Raw genomic sequence first — 26,444 nt, forward strand, 5'->3', positions numbered from 1 at the left:
TTTGTTTAATTAGCAGCTATAATCCTACAGTATTTATCAATTCCTAATACATGTAATAAGCAGCTTCGTTCGGGGAGTAGGGCTGTAAAAATTTGATGTAACGAGTAAAATTTGCAACAAGGGAACTGCTGAATGACTTCTCTGTGCTGGTGCCTGTGCTCTGCCTTCCCCACCTTCTCTCCTCCCAGACACACGGTGCCATGGGCTCTGCTGATCTTGGAGCTGCTTTGCATGGACAACAGGAGAGGAGGAGGACAGAGGCTCAACGAGGCAAAACGATGCCCTGGAGTTTTGGGAGTGCTTGTGGATGAGAAGGTCCACATGAGCCGGCAGTGCGCACTGGCAGCCCAGAAAGCCAACCACATCCCGGGCTGCATCAAAAGAATGGTGACCAGCAGGGCAAGAGAGGTGATTCTGGCGCTCTGCTCTGTTCTGGTGAGACCCCACCTGAAGCACTGTGTCCAGCCTTGGAGTCCTCAGCACAGGAAGGACTGGACAGGAAGGACAGGAAGGACCTGTTGGAACGGGTCCAGCGGAGGGCCACGAAGATGATCAGAGGGTTGGAGCACCTCCCCTATGAAGACAGGCTGAGAGAGCTGGGGTTGTTCAGCCTGGAGAAGAGAAGGCTCCAGGGAGACCTTATAACGGCCTTCTAGTACCTGAAGGGGTCTACAGGAGAGATGGGGAAGGACTCTTGATCAGGGAATGTAACGATAGGACAAGAGGGAATGGTTTTAAACTGAAAGAGGGGAGATTGAGATGAGATGTGGGGAAGAAATTCTTTGCTGTGAGGGTGGTGAGAGCCTGGCCCAGGTTGCCCAGAGAAGCTGTGGCTGCCCCATCCCTGGAGGGGTTCAAGGTCAGGTTGGAGGGGGCTTTTGAGCAACCTGGTCTGGTGGGAGGTGTCCCTGCCCAGGGCAGGGGGGTTGGAAACCGATTACCTTTAAGGTCCCTTCCAATTCCAACAATTCTATGATTCTATGATTCCTGCTCTTTTTGCACTGCTCGTTTTTTAAGCATGTGCCTTTCTGATGGCCAGCGTGGAAATATGAGAGCATCTGATTGCCACCGTTCCCTGGGTGAGGAAGGTGGCTTCTGGGTGGATGGAAGGGCAGAGATGCACCTTTCCAGAGACAAAAACTCGTTCTGCACAAATTTAATTTGCCTTCACTGAGAAATGAGGTGTTTCTGTGAAACTGGGTGATGTGAATTCATAGAACTAAGTAATTGTGCCTCTGGGTGGTGCAGGGATTTGTAAAAACTCTTCAGTCTCAAGGCCCGCCAAGGGAGAGCTCTGACTGAAATGGGAGAGCTGGGAGTCCCGAGATAACCGAGAAGTCTGTTCCAGAGATGTTCTCCTGGTGTTAGACTCTTGGCTGCGCTGAAGAATGTGCATTTTTTATGAGGGGGAGGAGGAAAAGGCTTGTTTATCCTGGAGGGAGATGTCACAGCAAGTACAGAGTTGTGAGGTGCTTTTATCTGGGGCTGCAGGGTTTCTCGGGAGTTCTTCTCTGCCTTTGCAGTGTCAAACATCCCTTGCAATAATCACCCGGCCCTGGCAGCTTTATAATTAATGAAGCTAGAGAGGGAGGGTTTTTTTGTGTGTGTGTGCCTTTGAACTCATGCCTTCGATAGCACCAAAGAATTTCTTAGGCGTTTGTGGGGCTGAGCCAGATGTTTGCTCTCTGTTTGAAACAAAAACGTGGAGTTTTATTTGCAGCGCTTCTGTTTGTACCAGCCCAGCGTCTTCAAAGTGGGACCATGTTGCAGGTCCTGCCTGTCTTCAGTGTGCTACACATGTTCTCCTGGGGGTGTGAGGGTGCTTTGGGGCACTCTTTACTTCGAGGGGTTAAATCGGTCTTGTCTGCGCCTGTGTTTAAGGGCAGTCAGTGTCTGGGGTTGGCAGCCTTGTGCAGGGGGAGGAGGGAATATTCCCTGAGCTCCCTGAGATTTGAGGGCAACGAAGCTGGTAAAGGGCCTGGAGAATAAATCGTACAAAGAACGATTGAGGGAGCTGGGACTGTTTAGTTTGAGGAAGAGGAGGCTGAGGGGAGACCTCATCACTCTCCACAACTACTTGAGAGGACATTGTAGAGAGGTTGGTGCTGGTCTCTTCTCACAAGCAAATAGCGATAGAACAAGAGGGAATGGCTTCAAGCTGCAACAGGGTAGGTTTAGACTGGACATTAGGAAGAAATTCTTCACAGTGAGAGTGATCAGACACTGGAACAGGCTGCCCAGGGAGGTGGTTGAGTCACCATCCTTGGATGAGTTTAAGAGTTGTTTAGATGTGGTGTTGGGGGATATGGTGCAGGGGAGAACTTTGTAGAGTAGGGTAGATGGTTGGACTCGATGATCCCAGGGGTCTTTTCCAACCTGAATGATTCTATGATCTCGCAGAGCAGGGGGCAGTAGTGTATAAACCAGCCTCTCTGCTCTCCTGGGATAATTTTTCCCCCTCTACCAGGGTAACGATTCTATCTTGAGACAGAAATAGAGCGTGTGGGGTTGGAGAGAGACCTTGTGAAAGGGAGTCTGAGAGGAGGAGCCGAGTTCCTCCATGGGTATCCTTGTACAAGGAGCCTTTCCCATGGCTGCCCTCTCACCGTGCCTGTTTGTGTGTGTCTCAGCGAATGTCCAGTTGCACAAAATGTGTGTAGTTTGGTATCCTTGACCCTGTTACGTGGGAAAAAGTAATTTTCTTTAGTTGCTAAGCTCTCTGGGATGCCTCCTTATCCTCCCATTGTAAGAAGTGACATATTTGACTGAATCGGCTTGACCTGTAGCGTGAAAGCTGCTGAAGTGTGTCCTCCTTGATCTGAAAAAGGGGGATCTAAGAAAAAAGAATGTGTCTGCTGGGCACCAAAATAAACCAGGGCTGTCTGCGCTTACAGACAAAGCTCGCTTTAGCCTTCAAGGTCCTAGGCAATCAAAAAACCCCTGAGTCTTTCTTGCATCCCCACTGTTGCCATCCAGGGAGTGGATGCCTGCTGGGCTACAAGGCTTTGGTTAGTCTTCCTGCAGGGAGGAGCTGCTGCTGCTGGTTTTTGAGGGGAAAAGGCACTAAACTGTTTGGAGGAGGAGAACTTAAAACCTACTTTTATGTCACGTATGGAGCCTCCTTATCTCCAGTTACAAAGAGGACCCCAAAACATTGCTGTACTCCCAGAGGAAGCTTTGGTAGCTCACACGTTGTGTTCATGCTTGCAACTCGTGTCCTCAACTGAGGGTTCTGCTACGGCTCCAGGTACCCTGCACACTCACCCAACTTGCTTTCAATGGGGACTTAACCCTGGTTGCTGGGGTGGAGGGAGTAACGCCGGAGGGATGGGAGGCAGGGATGGGCAGCCCTGTGCCATCATGTATAACTCCTGCCCCCTGGGTCGCTGAGGAGGAGGGGGGTGTAGGAAGAACCTGTGTAATTTGTGTGGAAAACACAGCAGCTTTGCAAAGAGGAGTTCATATCATTTGTCAATGAAACAGAATGCAAAAACATAACAGGTTTATTTTAAATTCAAGCTCAAACATAATAATATCTCTTGGGTCACGCTAACACTTATGGACATCTGAATCATTTATGAAAACATGGCTTGATCTTACAATGTGTATTTGTGAGATTCACTAGAAGGCCCCCTTTGCCTTGTGCATGTAGGGGCTTTCCAAGAGTACAGCACCAAATAATAGGGTTTTTATATGGTAATAACATCACTCAGCCTGCTATTCCACATAACCCCTCCAGTTCTTTAGTTGCAGTATTCCACAGACAAGTTGGAGTAAGGAGTGATTTTTTTTTTGAGAACTTTATTCTCCGTTTTACTGTAGTTGTAGTTATGGAAACACCTATATGCTTGAGATACGATTACAGAGCTAATATTGCAGAAAAAAGTGTTTACAATTCAAATTTAACTCAAATATAAAAAGGTAAAAATGATTATTATTTTTTTTGATTGCATTAAAGAGTCAGTGTAAAAAGTCATTTCGCAGTATCGCTTAAATTTGTAAGACAATGAAGTGCACGAGAAAACTTCACGTTGTATCTTCTCTCTCCTGGGATGGATTTTGCAACTTGACTAAAGATAGACAGAAACTTGGTTTAAATATCCTGAAGCTCCTCGTGTCCAATATTGTTGCTCAAAACCAGGGTGTGCTCTCTGCATCCTGCCCCATAACTAGCTGGATTCTTCTTGGAGTAGCCATCGTAAGACTTTTCTTATGGTCCATAACTTGGAACCCAGCGATCGCTGCTGATGCTGGATGACCTATGGCCAGACAAGTCAGTTGTTTTCTTCAAAATGTTTGTCTGGGCAGTGTTACTGAAACGTGGGCGAGGGTTTTACTTAATTTCTTCCACTGCTGCTCCCTTCATAAACAGGATTTTCTGCTGCTTTGAACTTCTTTGAGCCCTTGGTCTTGCAAAAGCCTGCGAGCGTTGTCCCGGATTCGTTGAAAGAAGAGATTTGATCAAGAAGAACGAGCCATCTCCTAAAGCCGTATTGGTCTTGGGCATGTCGGGAAGGTTGGTTCATGCAGGTGAGTGAAAGAGCAAAGAGGGGGTCGTTACTGGGACTCAACTTCGTACTTCAGGACGTGTGAGTAGAAGCTGTGGTTCGCGTTCTCCTGCACCATCACGAACACCTCCCTGCATCCTGCCGTGTTGCAGGTTCCCTCCCAGTAGCCTCCTCTCTGGGTGAGAGGGGAGGTGTCGTCAGCTTGAACTAGCACCTTTGCTATCCCGTGCATCTTGAGTTTGAATTGGATGTTGCGATTCGCCGGCAGCCGGCCGGAGAGCGGCTCCAGTATCTCATAGTCTTCCGCCCACTTTTTGAAAACCTGGGGGAAAGCCGGCCACTTCACTTCAGTGTTGAGGCAAGTGATGAGGTAGTTGAAGATGTAGTCGTAGTTGCCAGGATCTGACTTCTTCTTGGCATAGATTTTCAGAACAAAGTTCCCTGCATGGGGGAGGTGGATCTTCAGCTCAATTTGGTTCCCACGATGGATTTGCATGATGTGCCGCCTTCTCATGTCCTCCGTCAGGCTGCTGTTGTCGGAGTGCAGCAGGGCTAGGACGCTGATGTCTTTGCCCAGGGTGAAGGTGAGAGAACACCGCCCGTCGTTGGTGTGAATGATGGGGTCAGGGTGTGATGGCCTCAGGAACCCTTGCCGCTCCGTGAACCAGCTTGGTCCAACGGGCTGACTCAGGTCCTTTGGGAAACGCATGGCCTTGTTCACGGACTCGCACTCGATCACGTATTCCAGCACGCAGTCGTAGACATCTTGTGAGGCTTTGGAGGGCTTGGCAAAGATCTGCAGCTTGTGACTCCCTGTCTTCTGGGGGTAGATATCCAGCTTCATCCCGTGTTTTTTCAAAGTCATTAAGCCGTGTTCTTCTGTTCCGTTCAGCTCAAACTTAAATAATGTGGCAGCACGGCAATCCACCGATATAGAGGCTTTTCCATTTTCTATGAAATACAAAAGAAAAGAAACCACATTGGAGTCTCGGTACATTTTTTGCCTGTACACCCTGTTCTGGGAAGACTAATCTGTCCCAATAAATTGCCGCTTCTCTAATAGTGAAACAAAGAGCTGCAATTGAGAGGTCACAGCTTGTCAGCTGTCTGCTTGGACCAGTGTCCCTTAAAAAGAATGAGGTGAAGGGTGGCCTTTGTTTTGGAGGCGTGCGTTTATCCTATTTCGGTATACACTGAAATGGAGCTGTCTTCCTATAGAATATGAAAGCCTGGGTGAAACACAACTGAAAGTACAGTCAGCCCATGTGCTCAAGAGGGGCTTAATTAGATGTGATTAGACCTGATTGCTAGTCCAGTAGCTGTTCCCAGAAGCTTCAGAGAAAAGTGCAGGAACCCTCCAGTACGTAGAAAGGAGATAATCGACCTCCCTGTGAGCCTGTTCCCAAACAGCTTGAAGACAACATTAAGTCCCAAATTGTTGTTGCCTCTAAATTTAAACTCTGTGCTCTTAGCATTCATAAATTAGCTTTCTCCTTGGATTCCTGCAGCTCTTCTGAAACCTGAGGAAGGTGATCCTAAATGTGGGCCCCGTCATGCAGTGGTGCTACCGCAACTGTTTTGTGTTAAAAGAGTCACTGGATTTACTCGTGGTGCTGAGCGTCGCATAAAGAAGTGCCCGTTTATCCATCATCCAGTAAGTCAAGCTTTTGGAATGTCGTAAAAGGTTTTAATCTCGTTTTCAAGCCAGAGTTGCTAATAAATAATAGTCGTACTTCTAATTTTGCACCATGGATGCTGGCTGATAGAGTAACTCATCCTCAGCCGCTGACTGAGGCTTTCTTTTAGACCCCGGGGGCTACAACAATTTTTTTCCCAGCTTGAACAAATGAAAAGAAAGAAAAAAGAAGAAAGGAAAAAAGACCCTCCTCTGCCCCAAGAGCTTTGAGCACGCTCTGCTTGCCAGAACCAAGCTGGAAATGTAATTCGGTACATGCACGCTGGCATGCGGGGGATGCAGGGCTGCATGAGGAAGGATGCTCTGCAGCTTCCCCTCGGCGGGGTGTTACCTGTTTGGATGACAGCTGTCTCCGGCTGTGCGGTCAGCAGGCCCAACGTGTAGAAATTGCTGTTGTGCAGCATGTTCTTCTCAAAATCCTTCAGCGTCAGGGTTGGTTTAAGAAGCTGCCAGTTACTGTTATCTGGGAAGTGGTTGTTAATGAACAGAGCCGGGTGAGTGAGAAAATAAAACTCGTTGTACCTGGAAGAAGAAGAAGGAAGGGATTAAAGGAAAATGAGTAATTATAAATAGTTAATTCTTCCCCTGCACAGTGGTGGTGGGTACAGCAGGAGGGAGTCAGGGTGTTTTGGGCTGCTGAGAAACCCAGGTCGGTGGGTTTTAAATTCTCCAGATAGAGAAGGAACCTGAGCTTTAGTCTTCCATGTCCAGGGCAAATGTTCAGCTGATAAATACCCTTATTGGGGTATTTTATTGAACTGGGGTAATTGCACTATCCCCTGCAACCATGGGCTCCTGATGTCAGAGGGAGGCACCGCTTGTTGTTTGAAAGTGTGGAGGCACCACCTCTCAGGCAGCTGAAAGCTGTGAATCTGGTGTTGCGCGGTACTGCGTAAATTGGAGATGTCATAAGCAAAACAAGTTGACTTTTAGCAGTTGTGCTAAAGGCTGGCTGCTCAGGGCTGCTGCCTTTCTACAGGTACATGCTCCGTCCCTCGTATGGGCAGCCCAAATACCTTGCTCAGGGCTTTGGGACCTTCAATTTGTCAGTGGTGTTTCTTATCACACCCATCAGCTTTCTTCTACCTTTGGGGTAGGTTTATGTGTTAACACAGAGGACGGTTTCTTTACCTGAACGTGAACTTGGTGAAAGAATCATCAACAGCACCACTTCCCCAGGTGCTATCGAGTAAATGCCACCTTCCATCAAGGTAAACAGCGTTCCAGGCATGGTCGGAGTCCCCTGTGAAGGTCTGTCCCATCTTGTACCCGTAGCCCTTAGAGTATCCCGACAGCTTCATGCACTGGATTCCTGCAATACTAAAAAGAAACGACAGGATGTAGTGGGAGACTTCTGTTTTAAACCTGTCCGCATACTTTTGTGGAAGGAAAAAAGGAGGAGCAAAGTCCAGCATGTCTGCAGATCCTCGGTCCTGTGGACCAGCTCTGTAAGCTCCTTAGGTGCCTCCTTGGAGAGAGTGTCCCACTGGAGGAAGGGGCTTCTCTCTTCCAGATTTTGCACATTCCCTCTCTTTTTGCCTGATGCACCATCAATTCAGCATCGTTAGAGGAGGATGACAAAGACGAAGTGTGCTTAATTGCTCTCTGTCTTGTTACTCGGTGGAATCCCTTTGATGCTGTCCACAATTAGCCCATGTAATTATAAATTAAAAGTGCGTCTGTTCATGCTTGTGTTCCCTCTGTGATGGTAGGCCCGGTGTTTGACACCAACTAAGATATCTTAGACCTCACGGGATTGTGGATGCTGATTTAGTTTCCTTAAAGAGTGAGCCTGTGCTTGTCCAGGGTACAAATGATTAGTGTCTTTATAAAAAAATAATGAATACCTGTGTTGATGTGTAAATAAGATTTAATTAGGCACTGTGTTAATAAGCTCTCCGCTGTTGATAGCGATGGATTCTAACATTGGCATCTTATTTCGGCATTAATCTAAAATTGCTTCACTTAAAGGATTGTCTTTCGTGTAGGGTGGTATTGACATTTTTCCTCCTCATTGAAAAGTGCATTAGATGGAACAGGTACCTGAAGTAATAAGCTGTGCATGCTTCAGGAGCAAGATTGTCTGCATAATGTGGGTTTAACTTGGAAGAGAAGTGATATTTATGGGGAAGATAATTAGCATGGTTGTTAAGAAGTCGAGGTCTGATAACGGATCCCGGCTGGTAATTGGCAGCGTGATAGTGCTCGGAGGGAGGATGGCAAAAATGGAGATGATGCTGGTTTAAAGGGGGAGGTGGTCACTTCAGCTTCTCATGCAGGCTTAGTGAACTCAAACCCGGACGTCTTTGCGTTACGTAGTTATTTGGTACTCTTTCTTTAAGAGTATCAAATTAAATTCTTTAATTCTTTCTTAAATTCTTTAAGAAAATAGAATCGCAACTGCAGAGGGCTGATTGAGAGCCAGCTGGGAGCTCACGCTGGGTAACCTGCAGAGAGAAGACCGAGTTCTAGGGCAAGGAGGAAGGCGGCAGTACCCCATCCTGCGAGAGACGACCAGCCGAGAGGAGAAGGGAGCAGTCCAAGCCAGCCCTCGTTTAGCCGTGGGCCATTACGAGGCGCTGCCTGTCACACAAGGTATTCTGGGAGACTGTGGCAAGACCGGAAGGAATGCCATTGAGAAACCTGGTGTCGCAGGTGGTCTGCAAAGTCTTTGCCAGCCCGCAGTCGCCTGCGAGCCAAATTCTAACGTGGAGCTGGGCAGTAAATCTGGAGCAACTCCACTGACAAGACTGGCGAGAGCTTGGATTTACATGATGTAACTGAGACCAGGAGCTGGCTCTGGGAACTTTCAGGAATATTTGATCCCGGGAGTTTCAGAGGGGCCTACCAGGAGCTAAGTACCAAATTCCCACTAATTTCATGGGGATTGGTGCCTAATCCTTCTAGGCTTCTCTAGACGTTCTTGTTAGCTGGGATATTCAGGGAGAACATTAAGGGACAAGTTCCGCCCTTCGTTCTCTCTGTGGTCTCGCTTACAGTGAACCTCAGCAGAGCAAGGAGAAGAGTTCATGCCTGGATGTATTCAAAGTTCCCAAAAGAAAGATCAGAACATTCAAATGGTGGTCTCTCAAATATCGGACAGCCAAAAAGCCATCTTGTAAAAGAGCAATCCTGTATCGGTGAAAAGAGCGATCGTGTCTCCGTTCTTGTGTCAATGACTTTATACAGATAAATTAACCAGGCAGAGAGAAGATTGAGAAAATCTCCAGAAATACTCAAAGTAGTAATGCGATGGTAGAAGAGGACCTAACTGCAAGGTGGACTGGAAGAACTGAATTAAGAAACAGTTGGCAAAATCTGCTCGGTGCAGCAAGGAGGTTAAAAGCTAAGTTGCCGTTCTGCTTCCAAAAGAGCAGGAAATAATCTGGATCTAGCTACAGGTGTTGCTGAAATTCAATGGCACCTTCTTCCCTTTGATTTCAGGTTGACTTTGATGATTTCAACTAAAAAGGAAGCAAATCTGGCTTCTCCAGAGGGAGACAGAATGCTTTATGCTTGTGGTAGGTAGGTGTACGCTCCTGTGCCTGAAAAGGAGGAAAGCTACTGACTGTAGAAAACGGGAAAAGCAAGAGGATGTGAAACCTGGATTATTTGCAGACTAATTATGAATAAGGCGCAGGTAGGTGGTCATATCCACTGTGGGGAGTGTGATCCGCTTTGCCCCCAAAGGTGGTGCTGACACCTCTCAAGTGCAAATGGTTGTTTTGCCTTCATCGTTAATTCTGGGAAGGGAGTTCCTCCCCAAGTCTGGACTGCTTGGTTTTGCCCTAAAATGAATTCATGAATCTGAGATTCATCAGCTGAGAAGCCAACTCTTGATAAACGCTGCTAAAATGTCAGTCAGCAGCCTGTCTTTACGTTCATCGCTCTTACGCCTGGTGTTTGGAAACTGATGTTTTGTGGCCAGCTCCCCCCTGTGCGTGCCCACCTTTCCTCTGTGACGGGGGTCTCGGCTAATGGGAAAAAAGTCTGGCTGCCAGAGCTGTGCTCGGAGCTGACAGCGCTGTGTCTCCTCTCTGCTGGCACTGGGACAAGTAGGACTCAATCAGTGTCAGCCGTTGACTTCGGCGGGACCTTTGGGGCGAATCCTGGTGACTGGCAAATTGGGTTGTTTGTTAAAGTTGCCTCAACGGGCGCTAGGAATAAAAGGAATGTTAAAAGACCTCCCCCCCACCCCCGGTGAAACTTGGCTCTGAAAAACCGTTATGTAAGGAGACGGCTCTTTGCCTCTTGCCTTTATGCTTAGGCTCAGCATAAGACTTGAATGGTGCACAAGAAGGGGTGAGGAGAACCCCTTAAAAGAAAGAGGTGTCTTTGGTTATAGTTTTTCAGGGAAGGAGCTGACAAAAGTAATAGGCTGGATGACTGGGAGGTTTCCTGAATCGTAAAATGAATAATCAACCTGGAACTGTGGAATTAAGAGTAAATCAACAGAGCCTTTAAATAGTAAAAGATATCCTTGGAAAAATTAATGTTTTAATGAGCTAAACATATGCTTTTTAATGAACAGATGCAAATTTCCCCCACTTCTAACTGCTAATAACTGTTCCATAAGACGCAGTTATAAATTCATACTTCATCATCCTATTTCTGTATTTTACTCTTTAGAAAGCAAGATCAGATATCGTGGGGTACGTTGTTGGTTGGAAGCGTGCACCACATTAGCATCTGGCACGGTAGTAGTATTGTCTTTTTAAAGAAATCTGTCCTTTTGCTTGTAGATTTTGTTTGTTCCGTGGCAAAAACCTTCCCAAATCTTATTGCATGGTGTGGAAAGCCAGTTGTTACTTACACGTGGCGATTAATAACTGGCCTTTAATTTTTTTCCATAGCTATGTTGTGCTGAGAAGGTTCTCCTTGGGAGAACCACTGCCCAAGCCTTAGGAAAGCACATCGTTGCTTTCTGGTGTTAGGAAGCCCCTTCCAATTTTGTGTCCCGGAGTCATCAGGTCCGGTTTGACTCCTCTTGGACCACCCTTTGACGTAAGGCTGGTCCCAAACTTACCAAGCGCCTTCATTGCCTTCACTACTCCTCTAAACCAACCTATTGCTTCTTGTGTCTCTCCTTCCTTTGCTGGGTGGGAGAAATGGGAAGAAGGGGTTTGCGCTGCCTGTGCTCCCTGTTGAAGTCAACGAGGTTTTGTAGGCAGAGGATGGATTTTAGTTATTAAATGCTGGCATATCTATAAAATGGGAATTACAGGATTGGCCTCAAGGGTGATGGGCTTTGGGACTGACCGCTGTCAGTGGTGTGTGGTAAGCGTGAGAATTACCCTCGTGGTAATTCTGTAGCGTAGGGGAGAGGGCATCTCCAGAAGGTCTTGGGAAAGCTCCTTCTGGGACTGAGCCTACCTCTTGCATGGGGAGCGTGTTCAAGACCACGCTCCTCCTTCTTCAAGTCTCGCCATGCTTTTAACCTTCACATGCAGATACTCAAAGGAAAAACCTGGCCTCGTCTAACCAAATTAGCTCTGTGTTTTCATCTGCCATTATGTTAATGCAATGCGAAGCTCAGCAGATGGCACAAAGTAAATTATGCTGGGGGGGGGTGGGGATGGGGGGTGGGAGGGCGGAGGAGGAAGCAAAATTGACCTTTCTAGGACTTGCTGTTTTTTCACAGCATGGCTTGGAAGCTAAAGTTCCACGTCCTGCTTAAAGTCACATCAGTCAAGGCAAAGGCGAGGCACAGAGATGACAATGAATGTTGATTCTCCCTGGCAGTGAACGTTTCTGAGCTTCATTTACCTGCACATTTGTTCAAAGAGCCCAGCGTATCCCTCACAAATGCTCTTTCCCGTCTGAAGCACGTCTAGGGGCTTGCTCGACAGCTGGCTTTTGTCATGGTAACCCACGATGTCGTATTCTGTGGGAAGGAAGGCAGAGGAAAGTTCATCCAAAAGCCTGAGGCCATGGGATGGACGGGCGGCAGGAACCAGGCTTGGGTTGCTTCTCGTCACAGAAGGATACGGGGTTGGAAGAGACCTCTGGAGATCATCTAGTCCAACCCTCTGACAAAGCAGGTCCACCCAGAGCAGGTGCCACAGGAACATGTCCAGGTGGGTTTGAATGTCTCCAGAGAAGGAGACTCCACCACCTCTCTGGGCAACCTCTTCCAGGGCTCTGCTACCCTCAAAGGAAAGAAGTTCCTCCTCATGTTTAGATGGAACTTCCTATGTTCCAGTTTGTGCCTGTTACCTCTTGTCTTGTCACTGGGCACCACTGAAAAAAAGACCAGCTCCATCCTCTTGACACCCACCCTTTAAGTATTTATAGGTGTTGATCGGATCCCCCCTCAGCCTTCTCTTCTCCAGACTAAAAAGACCCAAGTCCCTCAGCCTTTCCTCATCAGAGAGATGCTCCAGGCCCTTGATCATCTTTGTAGCCCTCTGTTGTACCCTCTCCAGCAGTTCCCTGTCCTTCTGGAACTGGGGAGCCCAGAGCTGGACCCAGTGCTCCAGATGGGGCCTCATCAGGGCAGAGCAGAGGGGGAGGATGATCTCCCTCAATCTGCTGGTCACACTCTTCTTGATGCCCCCCAGGATGCCATTGTCCTTCTTGGCCACAAGGGCACATTGTTGGCTCACGGTCATCCTGTTGTCCACCAGGACTCCCAGGTCTTTCTCCTCAGAGGTGCTCTCCAGCAGGTCAGCCCCCAACCCGTACTGGTGAGCACCATCCCTGTGAACACCAACAAAGAGAAACGAGCTGCGGTGTGAGCTGCACGGGGACATCTTGGACAGCTGGTGGGGGCAGAGGGACAAGGTCTGTCCCTTATCACTCTTTGTTCCAAGCCTGGGCTGGGATTCTGCAGCCAAACCCAAATGTGAGGAGGGAAAAAAATCTGCCTTTTTAGAGAAAGTGGGGCCTCCCCCGGGGCTGCCCCCCTGTGATGGGGGGGGTGTCTGCAATCTCAAGAGCTCCTGGTAAAAAGCAGAGCTCTCTGCATTGGAAGGGGTTGGACTCGTGTCACTGTCAAAGGAAATCCTTCAGCTTTTTGCAGTCTTTACAAGCAGTTTGTATTAAAAATGCCTGGAAAGTAGCTCATTGGGAAATACCTGAAATGATTTGTTGCAAGGGAGTCATATTAATGCCTGGGAGCGTAGGAAATCTCAATTTGTTTAAATGAATGCAGGGAAGCAGCGCAGCAGGATCCCTTCAGACAGAGCGAGAGGAGCTGGTCTGGGAAGGTTCGTCCAATACTGACCAACCCTGGTCATGCCCATAACCTCCTCCTTGAAATGCCAGAAGGGATTTTTTTTTTTCTGACAAAGCTCTAAGGAATGCTGCATCAGCCGATCCATCCTGCCTTTAATGCTGGGGAAGAGGGAGGAGGGGGGATGGAAAAAGCTGGCAAGACGCTGTATTTGTGCTTTGATGAAATGCTGCAGCCGCTTGTCTTTTATCCGGGGGGCTGGCTGGTGGGGCGGCAGGGAAAGGTTGGCTTCTTCCCCCCCACCCCGGGTGGTTCGGGGCATCTTGAGGGGTAGGGAGGGCCAGCTGGCTGCACGTGGCTCTGTGCTTATGCTAGAAATGATGGCTAGAACAATTTCTTTCAGTAGAGGTAGCGGCCCATCACAGGCAGGGAGTTGAAGTGGGAGGTCAGAGATACCCGGGGAGCAGCGGTCCCACTTAAAATCCCAACGGGGAAGGATTTTATATCGTCAGTGCTCTTCCAGGATAGATACACTGCATTTTTTTAAAAATTTTTTTTTTTTGGTGAGCCGATTTAAATTCCTAACACTGTGTGTTTATTTCCCATGCATGCAAATAGGGGTCAGTCTCTGCAGGGAGAAAGGAGAACCGGGGCCAAGGCGGTGGGGAAAAAAACCCCAAATCTTATGAGGATGTCACAGCCTACCCGCCGGGGACCAGAGACATCCCACGGATGCACGTAAGGTAAATGGACAGACCCAAACCAGACGGGCCGTCCCCAGCAGGATGTGGCCCCGGGCAGTGTCAGGCAGAAATGAGTTAATAGTATAAGGACTGAATGGAACGATCAGCGGCCGACCGGGGCTGGGATGAGTCAAATGCTGGGTTTCGGGAAATGCGGTGAAATCAGCAGCCTGCGTTATTTAAAGGTGAGATTAAAGCTGCTTGGGATGGACCTGACTCTGCTAACCGAGCAGTTGCTGGCCGAGCTCTGCTGATCTCAGTGGGTGTGAGATTAGGCCAGCGCTTCCCAAATTGCTTTTCTCCTCCCCGTCGGCTGCCCTGTTCCGCCAGTGAAGGGCACCGCACTGTGGCCCCACGGGATGGGTAGGAGGGGAGGGCAAGAATAGTTGCACTTCTCCGCCTCTGCCCCCAAGAGTTAATGGGGAAAAAAGCGTTTCTGCATGTGCTATGCAATCAGGTTGCACGTCCCTTTCCCACCCCACCAAGGAGCTTGGGGTGGCAAGAAGCCTTTTTCCCCCCTCTGAATGCTACAAATGCTCCTCCTTCCCTCTCTTCTTGGCATCTCTTGATTATTTCTGGAATGTCGGTGTTGCCTGGGTTGGGTGGGAAGGGGAAACAGTGATTGCAGCTCCCAAAGAGGCTGAAAGGGTGAACACAGAGGCAGGAACTGTGATCCAGTGGATGCCAGCACCTTTTGTGGCTTCTCTGATGAGCTGCTGACATGGGCTGATGGATGTGTCAAGAGGACGAATGCAATTAGGTACCAGCTAGAGACGGGAGCATGGGATGTATCCACAATAAGCAGGGGCAAAGCTGCCCAAGAAAACAGCCAAGAGACTGTCTGAGGGCACCTCACCTGAGACTGGCTGGGTCCAGGCTGCTCCTTGCGAGGGCCGGTCTGCTGCTCAAAGAGGGAGAGCAGAGGAGCTGCAGAAGCAGCTGTGATGGCACTGAGCTGGGCAAGGCAGCTTGGTGGTTCCTGGTGGGACCTACGCTGTGCTGAGACCCTCCCGGAGCAAAGGCACCAGGGTGCAGGGAGCACTGGGGAGGGGTGCCAGGGATTCAGGACAATGCTGGAGATGGAACTTGTGGTGGCTTTTGGGTGGCTCTGGGTGTGACAACCAAGCCCCTGGTGCTTGGAAGCCTTGCTTCATGCTCTGGCAGCTTAGATCACAGAATCACAGAATGATATGGGGTTGGAAGGGACCTCTGGAGATCATCTAGTCCAACCCCCTGCCAGAGCAGGGCCACCCAGAGCAGGTTGCACAGGAACGTGTCCAGGTGGGTTTGGAATGTCTCCAGAGAAGGAGACTCCACCACCTCTCTGGGCAGCCTCTTCCAGGGCTCTGCCACCCTCACAGCAAAGAAGTTCCTCCTCATGTTCAGGTGGAATTTCCTATGTTCAAGTTTGTGCCCATTCCCTCTTGTCCTGTCCCTGGGCACCACTGAAAAAAGACTGGCCCCATCCTCCTGACACCCACCCTTTCAGTATTTATAGGTGTTGATCAGATCCCCCCTCAGTCTTCTCTTCTCCAGACTAAAAAGACCCAAGTCCCTCAGCCTTTCCTCATCAGAGAGAGATGTTCTAGTCCCTTCATCATGATAGGAACTTGTGTGGTTACACTTCGAATAAGGTTATGGAAAGAAATCATTTACACACAGACAGACCTCGTAGGGCCCGGCAGTGCCGGGGGGGGCAGTAGGAAACAGAGGTGGTGAGACAACCTCTGAATAAGTTTCTGGATAAATGCACCCAAAAAGCCTCCCTCCTACCCACCATGTGAAACTACCCCAGGAGGTGTAGAGTAAACTGCAATGGTGGGGTGACAGCAAGAGCCTTATCTTCTCAACTGAGGATCTCAACCTACCTATGTGGTGGCATATCCACATCCATATGGCTCGGACTTTCTCTAGATCGGTCCGGGCTTGTTTAAGCAGTGCTGTAACGAGGTCCTCTACGCTGTTCTTGACGTTCACCTGTTTGTGAGGAGGAGGAGGAAGCGTTGCAAGATCACCGTGAAGAAATTGCTATGGTCGATCTACCTTCCTCCCTGCTCCCTTGTTCTTCTAAAGCTAGACCCCACCTGCCAGGATACTGCTCTAACTCCGGCTTCATTAAAAATGGAAATAAAAAGTTGTAGTTCCATGTTTCGAGCAAGCATTTTTGGTCATAGTTTCCCCTCCTAGAGTGGGATCTCTGTTGCTGGCATTTGCAGGGAAAAGGTTTTTCACTAGTTTGGGAGATTTCGAGGCACTTGCCCAAGTAGCTCAGACTAAGCTGGTGTTAGTGCCAGTAGCTGGGTTTCAAGGAACGTCCCCGCAGGGGAGCTGGGAGGAGGACAGAGGTAAAAAGCAAGACTTACTTTTAATGCATAGGCATCCAGCTTCTCAAATTGCTGCAGATCTACTGGCATGGATTTCAGAGAAGATTTGTCCCATGGATATGCTGGGAAGAAAGGAGTTGTCATTGTCTGGGGAAGGGAGGGGGTGTTTTTCCTGGCTGTAGGCTTGAAGAAGGGGACACTGCTCCTGCCCGACCCGCGGAGGCATCCATCAGCAGGTGCTCAGGGAGCAGAGGACACCGGGGCACTCGCAGAGGGTCCCTGCCAGCTGCGTGGAAAGCAGGAGCCATCCTGTCTAGTCTGGTGTAATTCGGGCAGTGCCGGAGCGGGAGGTGCTCCTGCCCCTTTGGCACTGTACCACAGCATAGAAAATCCCCGGATATTATATGGAGGTGCAGGAGATACGACGCAGGAGTATCAGGGAACGGTCTGTGCTGTGGAAATCCTAGTGAAAACATGGCTTTTAAAAAAAAAAAAAAAAAAAAGCTCAGCAAAGAACTGCATTTCTTCAGTAGTTTTTGCTGAAGGTGATGATTACTTTGTGTGGCCAAGGGCCATGATTCTGCACGAATTCAAGTGTGAGAGAAACGTTACATTTCGGTTGGCCGCTCACCACAAAAAAGACATTGAGGGGCTGGAGCGGGTCCAGAGAAGGGCAATGGAGCTGGTGAGGGGTCTGGAGAATAAGTCTGATGAGAAGAGGCTGAGGGAGCTGGGGGTGTTCAGCCTGGAGAAAAGGAGGCTAAAGGAAGACCGTCTCGCTCTCTACAACTCCCTGAAAGCAGCTTGTAGAGAGGCAGGGGTCAGTCTCTTCTCCCAAGTCACAGGTGATGGGACAAGAGGAAATGGCCTCAAGTTGCGCCAGGGGAGGTTCAGATTGGATACTGGGAAAAATTTTGGCACAGAAAGAGTTATTAAGCTTTGGAATGGGCTGCCCAGGGAAGGGGTTGAGGCACCATCCCTGGAGGTATTTAAAAGATGGGTTGACATGGTGCTGGGGGACATGGTTTAGTGATGGTTTTTTTTTTTGTCAGAGTTAGGTTGATGGTTGGACTAGATGATCTTGAAGGTCCCTTCCAACCTAGATGATTCTATGACTGAAACTGGTGCACCTGCCCCTCTGCAGGCTCTAAGTTCTACTAAGTGTGACTAAAGGGTTAAGAACTTGCCCTAATTAATCAGATAAAACTTTTTTTTTTTTTTTTTAACAGCCTCCGAATGAGCTGCCACTGTTCTCTCTCATCGGTGAGCTGCCTTGAGTGATCCAGCTACAGCTCGGTGCACAGACGGGTCGGATGGACGTCTCCCCTGGACCCCCCATCTGCTCAGCCCTCCCTTTGCTTCCAAGCTGGTGAGAAGAGAATTGAGCTCTACAGCAATCTCTCCCCCTGTCATGTGCTGTCAAAGCCGTTCAGGACTAAAGAGATTCTTCTAGCTCTCCCTGTAGGATTGTTATTTCTCTGGGAAAAAAAAAAAAAAAGGATTTAAAAGAGATCACGGAGCAGAAGTGCCGTTGCGTGACTCCCGAGTGCTGGGAGAGGTGAATGAGTGGTGCCACGGAGCTGTTGTTTGCCTGGAGAGAGGTGACAAGGAGAAGAGCGTTGGGGGCACAGAGGCTTTGTCTGGTTCATTCCTGACCCTTGCTAAGCCAGCGAGATGCTCCTCTGCTGCCTGCTCATCCAGTGCTGGTGGGAGCGGGATGCTGGAGAGGCTGCGAGAGCATCCTTTCCCAGCTGAGAAGCCACAGTGCTGCTGAAATCTCTATTCATCACCCGCTCCCTCTCCATCTCCCCAAAAAGGGCCCCTTTGCCACCAGCTCCAGCCCACTGGGGAGGTGGCCAGAAGGTCTCTTCCTGACTTACAAAGGTGTTCTGCCAACGCGAGCCCTGCCCTTCTTGGAAACCTCTGCACCAGGGAGGGGTTGTGGGGCATCCCATGCCCCGGTGACCCCTGCCAGGCGGGATGCAGCCACGTCCCTGTGCTGGGCCTGCAAAAATCAGCGTGTAGGCACACGGCATGTCTTTCTTTAACAGGCTTCTTCGTTTAGCTTGGTTTTCCCCGAACAGAGCTATTATGAGATAAAGCAGATTTACGCATTGAAAGGCTCCCATTTTCTACAGCTCTGAAAATTACTTTTTGCCTTTTGGGAATGGGATGTTTTTTTGGTTCTTTGGGGTTTTTTTTTGTTTTGTTTTGTTTTTTTTTGTTAAAATTAGTTATCATTTTTTCTGTCTTCATCAGGTTGTAGCCGTAAAGGCTCCCCTGTGGATGCGGGACCGGCAGTAACTGGCGTAGCCCCGTGCCGGTAGGAAGCGAGCATCGCTCCTGTTTGCAGAGCAGCCCGCCTCGGGTGCCCAGCCTTGGGGACCGTCTCGGGCACCTGTGACATTCCCAAAGCCATCCCCATCTGCCTCCCCGACGAAGAGGGCGTGGGGAAGCTTGAACGTTACTCGTGGTAATAGAAATTAAATCCCTTCTCCCTGCACTTCAGTGTGAAACCTCCTGTTTCTAGGACTGGTGGGCTTTCCTATCTGGGGCTGCCCCACATTGTGTCCCACCGGCATGGGGCGAAGGGACAGCTGATAGTTACCGTGCAGGTCCTTTCCTCCCGGCGGCCGTGGGGCTTCGGTACTCTGGAAACCTAGAAAATTGGGGAAAGGGAGGGTGAGGCGAGCAGTTGTTGGCAGGAGAAAAAAAAAAAAAGAAAAGAAGACAAACAGAAAGAAGTGGTTCTGGGGAGCAGGACTGGGTGGGAAAAACTGAAATCGAGGCTTTTCTTTCCTCCTTCCCTTGCGCTTGGACATTGATGTCAACACGCTGCGGAGGGGTGAAGCAAGCTGCCTAGACCGCAGTGCACTGCGTCCCCTCCCCGCCGTCCTGCAGAGGCCACATTCCCCAGCAGTCAGACATCTCCTGTTCTAGCCCGAGGGCTGGGGACATCTAACCCCTGCCCACCACCCGGCCAAAGCCCCCAGGCGTGGAAGAAGGGAGTTCCAGAGCTGTCAGATGATAACCCTGCAGAGAGCTCTGCGGCAGCTGGAGGATTTCTGAGGGATGCTGCGGCCCCCGGACTGCCACCACCCGCCTTATCCCACAGCCTGTAGAGGAGGAGACCTCCTCCCCTGCCCCAGGAGGAGAAGGGTTTTGCTCCTCAAGCCCCCCATGCTGGCAGGGTCCAGTAGCATCTTCCCAGCAGGGTGAGCAGGCACAGGGGTTGGGATCCTCTCAAGAGCCTTGAAGCCCCTGTGGGGAGAAGGGAGCTCTGCAGTGTGCCCAGGTGGCCAAGAAAGCCAACGGCATCCTGGCTTGTATTAGAAATAGCGTGACCAGCAGAAGTAGGGAGGTGATTGTGCCCCTGTACTCAGCACTGGTGAGGCCACACCTGGAGTATTGTGTCCAGTTTTGGGCACCTCAATACAAGAGAGATATCGAGGTGCTGGAGCGAGTGCAGAGGAGGGCAACGAAGCTGGTGAAGGGCCTGGAGAATAAATCTCATAAGATTTAATTCAATTTAATTCAAGAGCAATTGAAGGAGCTGGGACTGTTTAGTTTGAGGAAGAGGAGGCTGAGGGGAGACCTCATCACTCTCTACAATTACTTGAGAGGACACTGTAGAGAGGTTGGTGCTGGTCTCTTCTCACAAGCAAATAGCGATAGAGCAAGAGGGAATGGCTTCAAGCTGCAACAGGGTAGGTTTAGACTGGACATTAGGAAGAAATTCTTCACAGTAAGAGTGGTCAGACACTGGAACAGGCTGCCCAGGGAGGTGGTTGAGTCACCATCCTTGGACGAGTTTAAGAGTTGTTTAGATGTGGTGTTAGGGGATATGGTGTAGGGAAGAACTTTGTAGAGTAGGGTAGATGGTTGGACTCGATGATCCCAAGGGTCTTTTCCAACCTAGATGATTCTATGATTCTTGGGAGCGACCTCCTGGACGAGGGCTAGCTTGGGGACACGCGCCGTGGTGGAACAGAGCCTTACCTTTGTTGTCCTGACCTCTCAGGCTGGACGACCTCCGGGAACCTGCAACAACCCCGGCATGGTTAGTGCAATCACCGCAACCCCTGCCCTGGCTCCAGGGGAACAGTGTCTCCTCCAACTCCCGGAGGGCTTCCTGCTCTCCTGGCTTCTATGAAGGGAAAGATGTGGCCCCATCTCCCTCCCACCCACTCTGCCAGGGGGAAAAGAGGGCATCTGCTGTTGGTTTCAGTGGGCAGCCCAAGCCCAAACCACGACACTGTACCTTTCCCAAAGGATAATTTCTTGAGGATCTGGGGGGTGGTATTCTTGGGGTGAATCTCCACTGTCACTTGGGTTCCTGCAAGAAATGATGACAAACTCCCTTAAAAAAAAGGGAAAACTAAGCAGCACATGGAGAAGAAGGGCAGGATTTCCTGCTGAGGCGTCGCTGCAGCCAATTATTAACTTCAGCAAAAGCAGCGGCAGCTCTGGTAATCACAGAGGTGTGGAAGAGCTTGGCTTTCCGGGCAAAACAAAACACCCTTAAGATAAAGCTTACGGTCAGAAAGCTGCTGGTCACCTCTGGCGTGATTTGTAATTCTTAAAAAAAATAAAAGCCAGCCTCTTATAGCCTAACAGGTGATAAAGTGGAGCATAAATAAAGCAGAGGTTCTCAGCAAGGATTATGTGGCACCTTAAAAAAAAAAAAAAAAAAGTTTTATCACCATATTAAATAGCTCTTGATGGACATACGGTAAGCAGAGAATCAATTTTTTTTCATTGATTTTTCTTGGAATCAAACAGAAAACGGCTCAGAGCGATGAAAATGGTCTGACTCGTGATAATAAAATCATTGGCAAAGGCTGTTGCCTGTAAGAGGCAGCATCCTGGAAGAGCCGGCTGGGGTCCAGGCACGCTCTGCATGCCGTGATGCTCCAGAACAACCTCAGGTGGAAGCCTGGGGGTCTTGTGTTTAAAGTTTCAGAGAGAGAAGTACAGGGGAAAAAAGCTAGGGAGGGTGTTATAAGAATTACCTGAACTTTTTGAAAGAGACTGTTTTTTTTTTTTTTTTTTTTTTTTTGGACAAATATTTCAGAAGGTTTTGCAACCACCGAGGTTCCCTGGAGGACCTCAGCGCGCTCCTGGGCTCCCCGTTTCGGACCAGGCGGAGATTACTTTGGGGACTGAAGGTCAAGATGTTAATGCGCCTTGGGGCTGCCATCCGACCGCACGTGTCCTGCCTCCTACAGCTTTATCCAGAGTCTCGTTACATTTGGGGCTTTCCTTGAAAGCCACCTCTCGGAACCAGCTAATTAGCTAGGAATTTGCACGTTCATCAAAGAAGTTCTTCCTCAGCATTTAACTTGAAAAACTTTTTTTTTTTTTTTTTTAATCTCCTGTGATTATGCAGAGAAGTTTGATGTCCTTTAAAGCCCCAAAAGAAAACTGCAAAACCTGTAAAAATAAACCCCCTTTTTAATCTTAGAGCTTGACACCAATTCTGTGGTGGTTGCAGATATCCGGGTGTCAAGAGCTGGTGGGTGTATTTTATCCATCAATTCAAAGGTAAAATGAAGTTGTTTCTCAAAGGGATGATTGTGCAAACGGTATGATTTCCCTATGATTTTTGCATTTTCAGGGGTCACTTTTTATTTCTCAAGATCATTTTTCTCTTTGAGTTTTTGCGAGTTTTCTTGCCAACTCCCACTTTCTCTGTTTTCCCCCACAAATTAAAATTGTTTTCAAAATACAAATTTAATGACGAGGGATGCCTTTTTTTCCAGTAAGCTTAAAAGGAGTTTAACAAATGAAAAAACATAATTCCACAGAAATTTTTCAAAGTGCTACACCCACTGCTTTAAAAACTAATGGTGTGAAAGGGCTACTGATGTTTTTATTACTTTTTTTTTTACTATTCCTAATTTAGACATCTGTCATAAAGAAACAGTTGCTCTTCTCCTCGTTCTTGGTGGCCAGACTGGTCCATGGCCAAACCGGTCCTTGGCCAGCGAGTGCTTTGGGGCACAGCTGGCCCAGCATTGCCCCTGCTCTAACGCAGGGATGGCTCCTTCCAAGGACCTACCCTACAAAAGGACTTCTGTGACCAGCTGTTCTAAGCTAAACTTCTGCCAATATTATTTCTTCTAGCCCTTGCACCCTTCCATCAGCGCTGGAATATCTGACAGCGGCAGGAGTATGTTCTTATCGTGCTGGCTGACTACATCTATGCTCTATCCTGGTGGTCGGGGGATGGTGGGAACCCAGGTGCTCCAGGACCCACCACCACGCATCTGCCCTGAAAGACCCAAGGACTCTCCAGGCTCCTCTGGGATCTTTAATTCTTCACGCTCAAGATCACAAAATGGGCAGGATGGGGCTTTTTTGCTCCTTTGGGGTGTTCTGAGGTTACTTTATTACAAAAAAAAGCTTGAGTGAGAGCTCACTGAAGCCTTGCTCTGAAAAAACGGTTATCCCTTGGGTTGTCACTTACCTTCGTTAGAGTATGAAGTAACAGCTTGTGTCTGCTCAGACGACTCCCTGGAGACTCGCCGGCCTGGTTGTACAAAGAAAAACATCTCAGCACCTTGAAGAGAGTGGAGGTGCCCGGCGTGGAGGCGGATTAAACCTGTGCTCAGCAGCCAAGTAACAACACAAGAAGCCAGACCCCCCCCTTCTCTGGCTTGGAAGCCCAGTCGCTGGTGGTCCAGGGGCTGCTGGCCCAGCTCCAGAGGGATGCTCCAGCCTGGGGAAGGGCTGGAGTGGGTGCTGATGCTTGGGATGGGGGGTGTTAGGGTGCTTGGACCATTGGGTGATGGTTGGAGAGGTGGGTGGGAGGGAAGGGCAGCGCGGGGAGCTTGGAGGAGATGTGGTCCTTCAGCGGTACCACAGTGTGGCTCTCATCATCTCATCCCCATCTCCATCTCTCCCTCCTGTGCTCAGTGATGCTGCTGGCCCCAGGGTCCTCGGGGCAGAGGGAGGTTTGGGGAGCATCTCTCGTGCCCGGGGAATTGCCGGCAGCATGAATCTGCTCCCCCGGCCTGTGCAGACAGCTAGCCAGGGCGGCCAGCAAATGCCAGGTGACACCGAGCCTGAGCTCCCACCCGGCTCTGGATGCTCCACCCTTGCCCAGAGATGGGGTGGATGTTGGCCAGGAGGCCAGGGCCATCCCTCGCTCTTTTTTCAGGGTGTAATGGGATGGCCGTCCTGCCAGCTACCAGAGACCCGCACAAGGAACCTGGTTTTCCTGGCTCATCCTGGAGGCTGGATACCAGCTGTACCTCATGGCGGTGACAAGGATTAGGCCCGTGAACAAAGGGGTTTGGGGGTGGTGGCATGGGGGCTACAGCCTCTTCGCTTTGGTGGGGTTGGGGCGAGGCTTATTTAATACTGTTTGTAAATATTGCGGCCACACCAGCTGCTGGGTGGTGTCAGAGGCTCCACCAAGATGCTAACACCGCTGATTAAAGGGGAATTTATTAACCCCTGCGGTGCTAGAGGAGCGAGAGCTCTGCCTGCTCCTCTGGCGTCTGAATTCCTTAGTAATCCTCACAGGGATTTAAATCGTGCCTAGGGTAGAGCTGCAAGGGAAGGTTTCCCGTATCCATACTAAATACTCCTGCCATTAGTTGGGGGTGGCAAATGACTGATACCATCCTCTGACTCGCAGTGGAGGCTCTGACTTGTGCTCTGCAGCTCCGGTTGCAGACCCTCTTGAGCATGACGGAGGAGCAAGAGAGGGTTGAATATTTATCTGCTTCCCGGAGTGGAGGCTTCTGTTATCTCGTGTCTGAGACTGTCAGATTTTATTTTTTTTTTTAAAAAAGAAACCAACCCAAAGTTGTATCTTGCCATGAAATATTGCTTGCTCACGGTCTGTGAGCGTCATCCAGCCAGGGCTGGTTTTAGAGAGGTTTGGATGAGGGCTGCGATCAAGCATCATCATGGCTTTTGTGTACTGTGGTTGCTTGGCCTGTGGAAGCAAAGCTGCTGGTTGGAATAACTAGAATCTGCCGTTTGGCACCACGAGAACTAAGGATTTGCCTTGCTGTCCTTTGCCTTTCTATGCGAGACACCACATTAGGCTTAGACTGCCAGGAAACCAAGTCCAATGGTCTGGTTCCCTTCCCCGGGAGCTACTCTGTCCCATTGCACCACACTCCTGCAGCCAGGAGTAACCCCTTCAGAAGTCCCCCCTAGATGTTTTCAGGGCAGAGGGGTGAGGAACTGGCAGGGGAACCTTCAATGGTTCCGGGATAGCAATCACGCCTGCCTTGTGCCCAGCAATCTCTGGGCAGGGGAGATGAAGACAGGACTGGTGGAGAGATGGGTTGAAGCCCCAAAGGTTTCCTGCACGCCTCTGCTGAAGCTGTGTGAGTGCTGGGGAAACCTCTGGAAGCTTCATCCGCCACCCGAGGGATTTGGGTCACTGAATTTCCCCCACCATCAGCTGGCTGTGGAACGTTAAGAGCTCGGTGCACCTGAAACGTGACCGAGCTCCGTGGCAGCTTGCAGGAGAGTCCTGGGCAGATGGGCTCTGCAGTGCCACCGATGTGCCTGCTGGCCATGGGACAGAGGGGACGGCATGGAGGGGACGCTTCCCATGGCACGTGGCCTGAGGGTTTCCGCATGCCTCCACCCAAGCCCCGGGAAGGGATGGGTTGTCTCGAGCAGGGTGTTGCTGGAGCGGCACAGCTGGGTGCTAAAAGCTTGCAAATGGGTTTTGTGTACTGCAGTTGGTTTATCAGTGGGGTGAGAAGACGACATACCGTTCAGGGCTCTCCCCTGAGGAGGTGGCTGCGGTCTGCTGTTTCCATTTCCATCATCCTGCAAACCTGTAAAATATGAAGGTGAGATGATTGGCAGGGTGTCCTTCCTGGAGTGAGGTTCTGCGTTGCCTGGAGGCCAAGCAAAAAAGCTTTCGTGGCCAAAAGCTTTCATGTAACTCATCATTCCAGCTGAACCTGGGCACCATCGGGATCCACCTTCCCTGTCCCCTCTGCAGCGCTTGCTGCTGCAGCCCCTGTTGCTAAAGCATAAAATGCCAGGAGGAAGAAAGTATAATAGTCCACATCTAAGTTGCTTCCCTAGGGCTTGCTTGTATTTGGGTAGGTGCTGGATGCCCTCTTAGATGAAGCATGAACAGAACTTCTGCGTTAGCTCTGCCCATCCTTGTTAGTCTGGAACTGGTTGGCTGAAAATGTAGCTTTTCCCTAAGGTTTTAGAGCCGGAATACTCCCTTTTCTCCTCTTACTTCTGCAGGGAGGGTCCCCTTACAGTTGCCGCAGCTTTTTGGAAGATCCCCTGAAGAACAGGAGCTGGGCCAGGGAGACTGTCCCAAACTGTAGCTATAAATGGCTCAGGGTAGTCATCCTTGGAGACAAAGCCTAGACACGCTTCAAACAAAACAGCTTTGCCCCTGCACCGGGTTGTAGTAGGCGCTGGTCTTGTGGTGGGGGGGAAACCACCCAGCTCTCGCCTTGCTCCTCTTTGCACAGCCCAGAGAGCCCGTGGAGGCATCTCGGGGCCACCGCAGGACACGGCAAGGTGCACACAGGGTCCTCAGATTCGTGTCCCCTCCTCCTGCACCCTGTGTGCGTGCACCAGAGCTGGGCACCCACCGGCGCGCAGCGAAGGCACGCTGGGCTTTTATCAAATACCCCAAAAGTTAGAAGTTTGGGGTTTTGCAGCATGTCTGCAAAGGAAAAGAGGAAAAAAAGAGAGCAGGGCCGGGGGGTGGGTGGGTGGGGAAAGCCCAAACCCCGTTCTGGAGCTGCTGCTTGGCTTGGCCGTCTCTGGGGCGGCTGCATCCCTCCCTTCCCTCGTACCCGTTACCTGCGACTCGGCCGCCTTCCATCTGCCGCCCTCTCTGCCCTCTCTGCTTGCCCCCTGCCTCCTCGGGGCGGACGATGAGCAGCAAATTAATCGTTACCGCGCTGGGGTCTGCCTTAAAGTCCATGGTACCCATCAGAGCATGGCCAGGGCACCGCTCCTCCCGTGGAGCTGCCGCCGCCGCTGCTGCTG

General features: G+C 50.0%; 1 protein-coding gene across 1 annotated transcript; it reads right to left on the reverse strand.

The window, feature by feature from the left end:
- Nucleotides 1-3,470: 3,470 nt before the first annotated feature.
- KY (kyphoscoliosis peptidase) lies at nt 3,471-26,444 on the reverse strand. The gene is made up of 12 exons (XM_074153234.1): nt 26,256-26,444; nt 25,190-25,255; nt 22,915-22,977; nt 20,707-20,781; nt 20,445-20,486; nt 19,054-19,104; nt 16,485-16,567; nt 15,990-16,098; nt 11,971-12,088; nt 7,336-7,524; nt 6,536-6,726; nt 3,471-5,459 (listed from the first exon to the last, which is right to left on the reverse strand). The coding sequence occupies exons 1-12, from the start codon at nt 26,386-26,388 to the stop codon at nt 4,558-4,560; spliced, it is 2,022 nt and encodes a 673-aa protein (XP_074009335.1). The 5' UTR covers nt 26,389-26,444; the 3' UTR covers nt 3,471-4,557.

Source organism: Numenius arquata, chromosome 9 (assembly GCF_964106895.1).
Source record: "Numenius arquata chromosome 9, bNumArq3.hap1.1, whole genome shotgun sequence".
Classification (NCBI taxonomy): domain Eukaryota; kingdom Metazoa; phylum Chordata; class Aves; order Charadriiformes; family Scolopacidae; genus Numenius; species Numenius arquata.

Bases quoted from the DNA above. Each gene is read 5' to 3' on its own strand.
- KY (XM_074153234.1), bottom strand. From the start codon at position 26,388: ATGGGTACCATGGACTTTAAGGCAGACCCCAGCGCGGTAACGATTAAT. The intron at 22,978-25,189 runs GTATGTCGTCTT...TTGTACAACCAG, and splicing joins TCAGGGGAGAGCCCTGAACG to GCCGGCGAGTCTCCAGGGAG. The intron at 20,487-20,706 runs GTACAGTGTCGT...GGGTTGTTGCAG, and splicing joins GAAATTATCCTTTGGGAAAG to GTTCCCGGAGGTCGTCCAGC.